We start from the raw sequence: 10,807 nt of genomic DNA on the forward strand, positions 1-10,807 counted from the left end.
ACCGGAAATCGACCCAGCCGGGGGTTTCGCAGAAACGATAAACAAAATCGGCGACGTTCCTGGAAACTATAGAGTTAGTTTTTATTACTTCAACATCTACCAAAACTTCCTGTCACCTTTTTAAAAAGAGATGCGGAGCAAAGAAAATTGGCGATCCCTGAACGTGTACAGCCACGAACATAAAGTGTGACACTCCAGCTGGGCCGGGTAACAAGGTGTTTCACCGTTTTAGCATTAATCATCAATATCGTGTATTTTCATTTCAGTTCTTATCTTCTCACTCTCAAATAAATTTAAATTCTTTAATATACAGGATGTTCCGTCTAAATCCCACATTAGAAGTATTGAGAGTTAGAATAATCGTATTTATTTTACTAAATACAAGAGAATATGATTATGCATTGATCTGTATTAACATTCCCTATACCTAAATTTAATAATTTTCAAGGTATGGACTTTTTTTTAAGACTACAGAAAATTTATTACTAACCACACCCGTTTTCACATAGTTTGCTATGGAAATCAAAAATGTCAAAATTTTCTCTAAACAAACGTCAACAGTAAATTACTATTTGACAAATAGTGTCAAAATATGGAGAATCAAAGTTATGCAAACTTAATTATTATTGATAGGTTCTACCATGCGATCATTATATAAAGCTAACAAGTGAAAAAAATATTTTTGTTTAAAGAACGTCATCATAATTTTGTTACACTCTCCATAAATACAAAATAAATTAATTAAATCTAAGTTTGAGTAGCTTTGACTCTACATATTTTGGCACTATTTGTCAAAAATAAGTCACTGTCGACATTTATTGAGAAACAATTTTGACATTTTTTATTTCCATAGCAAACTATACGAAAACGAATGTGGCTAATAACAGATTTTCGGCAGTCTCAACAAAAAATCACCATAACTTAAAAATTATTAAATTTAGGTATAGGGATGTTAATACAGATCGATGCAGAATTAAATTCTTTTCCATCTAGTAAATTAAAAATTGGGGTATTTTATTTGGAAAAATTGAGTTATGGGTATTTGAATTATTACAAAAGTAACCTTAAAATTTTATGGTTTGTTAATTTCTTTTTCAAAATTTGAAAACACCGGAGGAAAGATCTAAACTTTATCTTTCAAACGCCAAAAAAACGAATTGAAAATTTTTAAAAATAGCAGAGTTACCGATTTTTAAAGTGGAAGGTGCAGATCCAAAAATTTTTGAAAAACTCCAAATATTTCAAAATGATTTGCGAACGTGTCTTATGGGTTTCGGAAGTTTTTGCGTACGAAAGAAATAAGGCTTGCCCACGAGAAACTATTACCGAGGGGATGACTTGCGAACGTGTCTTATGGGTTTAGCCCGGGAGTTTGCAGTGAAAAAGTGGCGCCAAACCGAGGGGATGACTTGGCAAGGTGTTCCACACAGTAGTTTTCAAACAAAAACAACCGCACTGCAGTTTTCAAATCACCCGCGCTGTAGCTTAGTTGAACACAACGTAGGTTCCTAACCACTTCGGTGACGATCACGACTTTTCGGCCATTTTGTTTTCATTTGAATTTGGCGCTCAGGTATTCACTTTCGGCGGGCAGGGTATGGCCTTTTAGGTCATCACAGTTTATAAAAAAAAAACTATAAATAGACGGACTTACAACAAACCTTAAAAATAATAAAGATTACCGAAACGGTAGTGTATTTACTATTACTTATCAGTAAACTGACATCACTTCTATTTAGTTACTTTTTGTTAAGTTTTTGTATCATTTTTAAATGAGGCAACAAAGACAATAGGTGATAAGATCAAGCGAACACGATAATTTGTAATCGAGTCATCTTGGCATCCGAGAATGTATGTCTGCTTTTGATCTAACTTCACGTGAAACATCAAATAAAATGACAAGTCGTAAGGTAAAACTGCAAAATGGGCTGGAATTAGTCGCCGACGTATCATAATACGAATAGGACCATACTTTTGTGAAAGTAAATTATAAATTTAGTTATTATAATTATCACCTTTTTGATCATGCTGTTTTACCTTTCTACTTGTCATTTTACTTGACATTTTATAGACATACGTTTTTGAATCCAAGGATGACTCGATTACAAATTATCTTGATCGCTCGATATTAAAATTACTGTTTCTTAAGGTTGAACTATACTGGGAAGTAATGTGTTTCTGGCACACAGGGTGGCGCTATATTTAGTGCCGTAACCGACAACCCAACATATACTTGGTCCCAATCAAATAGATTTGGTTCATTTCTTCGTTTCTTTGTGATCTGATATTTCTACTAGCCACTAGAGGGATTTTTTCTAAACCGGCTTCTAGGATCTTGACTTCAGCAGATAGGTAAACAAGTAGAGAAGGGTAGAAATAACATTACGATCATAAAACTCTTAGACCCGGTTTCGGTTAGGCAAGTGGATGAAAAATGTTTTATTTAGAAAAATTTTAGTAAGGAGGTCGGTCATACTAGGACGAAAATTTTTTAATTTAGATAAATAATTACTATTTATTGTTATACTCTCTATAAGTTTACCAGTTTACAGTAAACCGCAATTAAAAATTCAAATAATCAGTAATAATAATCAGTTACCACTCTTGTTTATTAATTAACATAATTTTTGGCTATTTGTTATTTACTAGTAATAACACAATTTTTCTTTAATTGTAATTAGTAATTACAATATTAATTAATAATAATTAATAATTAATATATTAACATGATCATAAAATAATAAAATCCGTAGAGTCGACTAGGCAAGTGGATGCATTATGGTAAATCACCGACTTAAAATCAGAGTTATAATAAATTAGTAGTCACTTTTGTTCATTAATTAACATAATTTTTGGTTATTTGTTATTTACTAATGGGACATAATTTTTCTTTCGCTGTAATTAATTATAATCTAAAAAAAAAGATTTGAGATTATTTTGGAGGTTCACAGTGGAAGATATTTTATGAAGAATTTTATTTATCTCACTTTGCAAAAAGAAATTTGAAAAATATGACAAATAAAAAGTGATTATAAAGGTGCAAAAACGGAAGGTTCTCCTAAAATATGAAGTTGAACTATAATAATTTTATACAATAAAAAATATAGGTAGGGTCAAGTAAGGCAAATGCGAGGGTCATAACTAAATTTGTGAATTCAATTTCATACAGCTCATTCACTATTTAGTTTAAAGTATTTATTGTTAACTGTTTGCCCATTGAACTTTGATCAAAAAATAAGTAAACCAAAAAAAAAGTAGTTTTTATCGGTGTGTCCGGATTGCGGCTACGGTCAGTTCTAGAAAAGCATGACCGGATTTCGGCGGAAGTAGAGACCAGATTGCAACCGAAATACCGATAGGTTGATAAAAACACACTACTAAGATTATTGTAATTTTTAATTTTAAAAACAATTTTTGCATAAAGTTTTCCTTGAAAACAGATAAAAGTGCCTAAAACAAGGTTTATTAAAATTTTTACTAAACTTGTTCCATCATTAGCTAAGATAATAAACTTTTTTGTATAGCATTCATTTTTAAACGGCACCGACAAAAAATTTCAAATTAAGATATATTGCTGCTAAGGCCATGAAAAAGTTATGATATTTTTTTCAGAATTTTTAAATAACGATTTATTTTTTTATTCAGTATAGTTCAACCTTAAGGGGCCCATTGACTTTGTTCTTTTTACACGTTTTTACCTGGACGGGCAAAACTGTGTGGGTAAGAAAGAAGAACGTGTATGTCCAACGTGTCAGAAAGCTAAGTTTTACTGGAACCGAGTAATAATTTAATCATAATGTAAATACAGGGTGTCCCAGCAAGTTGGTAAAGTCCAATATTGACCTATAAACGATAAAATTTTAAAATATGTAAATAAAATATGTATACGAGAAGCTAATCTAGTCCATCGCCTAAAATTATTTTCAACTATACAGCGTGTCTCAAAAATAAATTACAATTCAAACTTGTGTTTTTTTAAATGAAACACCATATGTTTCTTAACATTTTTGGATGTGGATTTTTATGACAATGTTCTTAAGCTAAACTTTTATTGGTCGATTTTGCTTAGTTTTAAAAATAAGTTTTTTTGACGAAAACAMGTATTTTTTAAAAATTTATTACACAAAAACTAAGACAGCTAGAACAATTTTTTTCTTTTCTTTCTGCAACGAAGAAAGTACAAGCTATAAGGCTGTAACATTTTTTTAGTGTGTTGCATTTGCAAAGTTAAAAAAATGAAGACGTCTCTTAAAAGTTCAATAACTTAAAAAATTTAAATGGACCACCCTATTTATTGTTTTTGCATTTAAGAGATTAATAAATTGTCTTTCCAAAATCATTTACTTTTAGGTGTTTATAATCAATAACTAAAAAGATATTTAACTTTAAATATTAAAAAAAATAATAACTATTATTGCAGTAGCCAAAGAGTGCACAGTTACAGAAGAAATGGAAGAAATACCACTTAATAATCACATTTATGTTAAATTGAATCCATTATTCTTTATTTTTACAATGAAATAATCCAAATTTCAGTATTTATAACGTTTTTTACAAAATCGACCAATAAAAGTTTAGCTTGAAAAGATTGTCATAAAAATATGCATCCAAAAATGCTAGAAACATCAGGTGTTTCATTTAAAAAAACACTAGTTTGTATTGTAACTTATTTTTGGGACACGCTGTATAGTTGAAAATAATTTTAGGCATTGGACTAGATTAGTATCTATCAATTTTCTATATACATGTTTTAAAATTTTATCGTTTAAAGGTCAATATTGCACTTTACCAATTCGCTGGGACACCCTGTATATTTACGTTGATGTTGACAGTGGCGTGTGCAAGTATTGTAAAACAAAAAGTAAACGCTCAAAATAGACCAAAAAATTTTTCTTTTTAGCAAAATTCCTTGTCGCAATACATCATCTTTTTAAATTAGCTATTATGTCGTTATCATAGACATTGTTTTGCAGATCTCTATCTAAATATTCTTTTGATTTTTTTCCAAAGTCATGTTACAGCTGCTACTGGGTGTCCCACCTAAGACTTGGTACCTAAGGTACTTGGAGTCGTTAAACTATTGTTTTAGATTTTACTTTGATAAAATTCTTTCAAAAATTAGAACAACATAATCCCGTATTTATGTTGATTCCTATGAGTAATTTAGTATTTTTTTTGTGTAGAGGTTTATTTTTTAGTGTTTAGCCAAATAATAATAGTTTCGCTTATTAATTTGAAACTGAAACAATATACAGGGTGAGTCATATACAGGGCTGTTCGTTTTTCGAACTCCACAATGGGGAGCTCAGTTATTATCAGAGGTACGAGGTCGCTTAAATTAGGGCAAAGTTGCGTATTTTTATGCTGAACAATAATCTGAAAGAAAATTTAATGTGTCACTTTTAGTTTTTGAATTATTCGCAAAAAACGGAAATTTGTAATTTTGGTTTTTATTTTTTCAAGCGCAAACTAAAAGACCTAGACGTTTTTAACTAGGACGTTCTTAAGGCACTTTTTTACAAGGAATCTAAATCTGTCCTCGTATTTTCGACGGCACTCTTGATATCAGAGTTACAAGACTCAACTTTGGATTTTCTTATGGACGCCATATTTGATTTCTGTATTTTTGAAAAGTCTCTTTGTTCCTGATTACAACGATGTATGTATTATACGATATCATCAAATTTTACATGCTGATCAAATTTTAAAAAAGCGTTTTTTCGAAGAATGCTTTGGAAAAAAGCGCCTTAATCAACTGAAGAACTGAATAACTTTGAAGGTTGTATTTTACTATATAAATTAATATTATTCTTTGTCTATGTTTTTTTTTAAAGTTAAATTTTTAGCTACTTGCTGCAACTGATAATAATTAAAATTATACCTACTTTTGGATATAGATTACCACATAGCAAGTAGCTATTAAATTTATATTGGTAGTAGATAATTTTGATTAGATTAGGTTAGGATAGATTAAATTTACAATTATGTCGCAAATATGTTTATTTACAAAGATTTGTGAATGAGTAATTTGTAGACTTGCCTAAAAGCAATGTACTTAGGAACATTTTTGTGTAATAATAAATAGTAGTGCGCTAGTGGTGTAAGGAGAATTTGAAAGATGATCACTTATCATCACTTATTGCACTAATGAGTAAGTTAAATGTTTATTATTGAGATTCTTACTAAAATTAGAAAAGAATAGTTGTAGTATAGTATTACAATCGAGGTGAGTAATAGTACATTATAAACGAGGTGGTAAATATGGCATTAAAGCACAAGGGGTAATGCCATTACCACCGAGATTTGTATGCTATTTTATTCATAATCATATCATTTTTAGTCAAAAAATTGAATAAAATAAAATTATAACAAAGGTCTAAACGTGATAGGTCATTCAAATTGAGCTTGATTTTTGACATTTCAGAAATGTAAGAAAAAATATTGAAATAATATGCGAATCTGATATTAAAATTGTTGAAATGGAGCAGTGTACTTCCCCAAAAGTAAGAGAAACTGCTACAAAAGCAATTGAATACTCATTTAGCAAAATATTATGTAAACTTGACAATTTGAAAGAAAAAATTTCCGGTATTTTTGTAATCTAACGTTGGCAAACCTGCATATTACCACTCAAGGGATAAAATTATATTACTGTTCATTAGCTTTACCCCTTTAAAAGGTTAGTAATCGGCATATTACATTAGTGATTGTGAATAAAAAAAATTSTAGCATTTTTTATTAGATTCATGTTCTAATGTTTTTTTTTCAGATTTTTGGTCGGAGACGCTGCAAATTGCAGCCCTTTGCTACACCGTCACCGCAACTGTTCTAGTATTCGCCTTAAGTGTTTATATACACATACTCAGGAGAAATCGTAAACGTTGCACTTGTTCTCTAGATCAAAAAGACGTAGAGATGCGAAATGCGCATAGGAAAAGTGAAAACAACGTTTATGAAACTGACCACCTCCCACCCAAAACCACAAAACTTGAAGTTTCATCACTGCCTTTACYCAGAATAACAACTAGTGAATACGAGTCCATTACAAGCGACTTTACAAAACAAAATTCTCTTCCTTTAATACACGAGTCTACTAGTGTAAAAATCGATGATTCCACCAATTTTTTACACGAATACGAACCTATTATCGAAATGAATGAAGATATTTCCAAGTCGAAACAACAGGATTTATACTTGCGATTTCTATGTGATTTGGCAAAAAAAATCAAAATGAAAGATAGTGTAGCTTACGATGCTTTGCAAAAGCATGGTATTTTGCCGGGACACCATTACGAAATTGTAAACGAAAATGATTCATATAATCAAGGAATGGAATATGACTCGGACGATGATTGTTATGTAAAGTATGTTCCTTCGGAAAGTGTAAAAAGATCATTAACGTTGGCATACACACCGCATAGAACACATCGTCCTAATGAACGTTTAAAAAAATGTCTCAGAGAAAATAAATGTGCTAATGTCTGTACTTCAAACACACAGGTAATTAGTACATATGTTGTTAATTTTAATTTTTAGTCACTGGCAAAAGTGACCTTATTATTTGACAAAAATAATCACAATAGTAACGGGCGTTTATTTATAGTTGGGGATGACATGAGTGTGTTGTGTAATAATATTTTAACCTCCCTGTTTAAATTCAATAACAATCTATGAAAAACAGTGATAAAGTAAGGTTTATCTTACAGTCATTGTTCCGTTTTTAATGAAACCAATTGTAAAGTTATATCACAACCAACATCTTTGATAATAGCTATTTATGTATCAATTACGCAAAATGGGGTTTTAGGGGACGAATCGTAATTAATAACGAGGCGACGTAGGAGACGAGTCTTTAATGAGAGGAGTCACCTAAAACCTTTTGCATACGTGGTGCATACAAGATTTTTTTGTTAAAGCTCCCAAAACACGAATTCACACCTCTTACTAATTAAAAAATTTTGTTACCACACTAACCAATTTTATTTTTTAGTCCCAAAAACTGTTTTTGGGGACTGAGTACTTAAAATAACCGTTTTGCGTACTATTTTATTGAGTCCGGAAAAGACTCATTTTAGGGACTCAAATGAGTTCCTAAAACAGATGTTTTCGGGAGTGTATACAAAAACATCAAATTGTTTGAAAACTAAAACCATATCCGGTTGCAGTATAGCAAATAGCAGAATGAGAAAATGCTTTTAATTATTTTATCTTTTGCGTACTGAAAACTGAATCAGTTATAATTACCTTGTATAATAAATTTAATGAAATTAAAAAAAAATAAAAAGTTGCTTTATTTTTTTAACGAGAAGTGTTTTTATTATTTAAAAAAATATACTTAAGCAACGCTTTCAAACCGACTTTACACCCTGAGGCAGAAACCAGAGAATAGGGAAAATCAAACGATTGTTCCAGACATCGCCGTATTGATAGAATAATTCTTTTTTTCATACGCTTTCGAAAATAGCTGTTTTAGGGACTCATTTAACAAAAAAATATTGTTTGTAACATGTACCTAAAACGTTTTTGCGGGCTCATCTGCTATTCCAGACTCGGCTTTGCCTCGTTCGGATATAGCAAAACTTTCAAAATTATGATGAAAACACACAAAGAAGTTGTAGTACCTACTTAAGCAATGTAATCGAAAAAGTTGATATTTTTATTAACAGTAATTTATAATTTTCAGTTGGAGAGACCGCCAGTACCCCCCAAAAAACCAAGATCAAGAAAAAATTCGGACGATGATATCCTCTGAAGCGAATTATAATTTTTAGGTTTTTATACATTATTTATTTCTGTACATACATAATATAGTAGACAACATAAATTATTACTTTGTCTTAGAAATTTTGTCGAGGTTTTGCTTTCAGCAATCTTTTTTAATCAAGATTTTAAAAGTGTTAGAAAGAAAATCAAGAACCAAAAGCTGACTATCAAATAGGGAAAACATTTAGATTACGTTTTGTATTTACGGCGGCGGTTTCCTCTATTTCAGTACGTACACGGAATTTTGGACGATTTGTCATTCGACTGACATAAAAATGTAAAACGGGCCTTAAGCAACTAACCTCACTTTTGATTTTTGTAATTTTTGTCCTCATAGCTGGAGAAAAAATGACAACAAATCAAAATAATTTATTAAACTTATATAAAAACACGTATTGCTGGTATTATTGTTTCGGAAAATCGACGCCAAAAATAAATTTCAACTAAAAATTTCAAAATTTAGTTTCAAACGCCAATCATAATGACAATAATACATTAACATTTTTTGAACTGACATAAATTTGATGTCCACAATTCCGTGTCCACCAGTGTATGTAAAATAGTATAATAATAAAAACAATTTAAAATATTGTAGGCATCTCAGAAACTTGATAAATAATGGAGAAAGAATATTACTGAATTTAATTTTAAGTTAAATAAAACTTCAAACAGTTTTTTGTGTAAATATTAGTATACAATAAATATCAGCGGTGTATTTTTGATATTTTTTAAATGGAACCAAAAATACTAATTACACTTACTATTTGACACTGAGTTTTATTTAAATAATAAATTGAATAAAAAAAATTTTATCATCATTTTTAACAAAACTATCAAGACAAAGGTGACAATATACAGAACAATGCAATTTTGTATCCAAAGATCAAGATAATTTGTAAACGTATGTCCGTTTTTGAAGTAACTGCACATGAAACTTCAAATAAAAAGACAAATCGAAAAGCAACACGACTGAAATTAGTCGCCGAGATACGAGTAGGACCGTTCTTTTTTTAAAGTACCTAAATCATAAATTTACTTATTAAGATTACAAATTATCTTATCTCTCGATATTAAGTTTAAAAATAAATATAAATAAAACTCGCAAATACTTAGATTACTTAGATACTTATATCCGAAAGTCTTACGTAGGACACCTTGTATAGTGAAAACTAGAATAAATATTTTTGGTTTCATCTTAGAAAATTTCAGAAATACCTAGGTATATCACAATTGCATTGTAATAACGATAGAATGATATTAGAAAAGTCCCCATATATACAGGCTGTGTCAGAACTCGCACCCCAGAGAAAAATTTCAAGAAAGATAAGATACCAGGAACATGGAAAAATGTTTAAAAAATTCTATCTGTCAAAAAATTTTGACATATTTTTCCGCATTTGACATTTTTTATGTCTATTTAATAATAATAATTGTTTCTGAAAAAGTGCAGTTTATGACTATTAATGAATATGAAACAGTTATTAGTTTGACAACTACTATCATGGGTTTCCAAAAATTAAATAATTAAATGTGTATTTTTTGTATCTAGGGTTTTGTGACTTTTGTAGATTTGGGTGCGTATAATCAATCCATTTCATTGAAATTAGCATAACAATAGTCCATGATTATGTAAACCGCGCTTTAAATGTGAAAGAGGCTTTACATATTAAGGAATTAAATTTGTCACTAAAAAAGTGAGGTTAAGATAGTTAAAAATTAATCAAAGAAAAACAAATTCCCCATTTGCTGTTATACCAGGAACATGCGCAGGGTTACAAACTTAAATATGAGATTCCATAGCCACCTAGTATGCCAATTTCAATGAAATCTACTAGACAATAGGCGCAAGTTGTGTGAAACACCCTGTACTTTTATTACAAAAATCAACATTATTAACCAACACAACCACAATTTGTTAGCAAAATATTCTGTAACAAAAATAAAAAAGCCATTCTCACCAAAATTTTTACTTGGTAATTCCAGTTAAAAAAATTAAATGTATTGGTCGTAGCTGTATTTTTTGTCATTTATTATTAACAGAGTG

The 10,807-nt window shown here is 30.0% G+C and overlaps 1 protein-coding gene across 1 annotated transcript; it reads left to right on the forward strand.

Moving 5' to 3' along the window:
- Window positions 1-6,013: 6,013 nt before the first annotated feature.
- LOC123005463 lies at window positions 6,014-9,103 on the forward strand. Its single transcript, XM_044399240.1, has 3 exons — window positions 6,014-6,151; window positions 6,770-7,500; window positions 8,684-9,103. The coding sequence occupies exons 1-3, from the start codon at window positions 6,148-6,150 to the stop codon at window positions 8,750-8,752; spliced, it is 804 nt and encodes a 267-aa protein (XP_044255175.1). The 5' UTR covers window positions 6,014-6,147; the 3' UTR covers window positions 8,753-9,103.
- Window positions 9,104-10,807: the final 1,704 nt, after the last annotated feature.

The sequence above is a fragment of the Tribolium madens genome, unplaced genomic scaffold, assembly GCF_015345945.1.
Source record: "Tribolium madens isolate multiple individuals breed KSU strain unplaced genomic scaffold, Tmad_KSU_1.1 Scaffold_20;HRSCAF=117;Tcas5.2_LG4, whole genome shotgun sequence".
Classification (NCBI taxonomy): Eukaryota; Metazoa; Arthropoda; class Insecta; order Coleoptera; family Tenebrionidae; genus Tribolium; species Tribolium madens.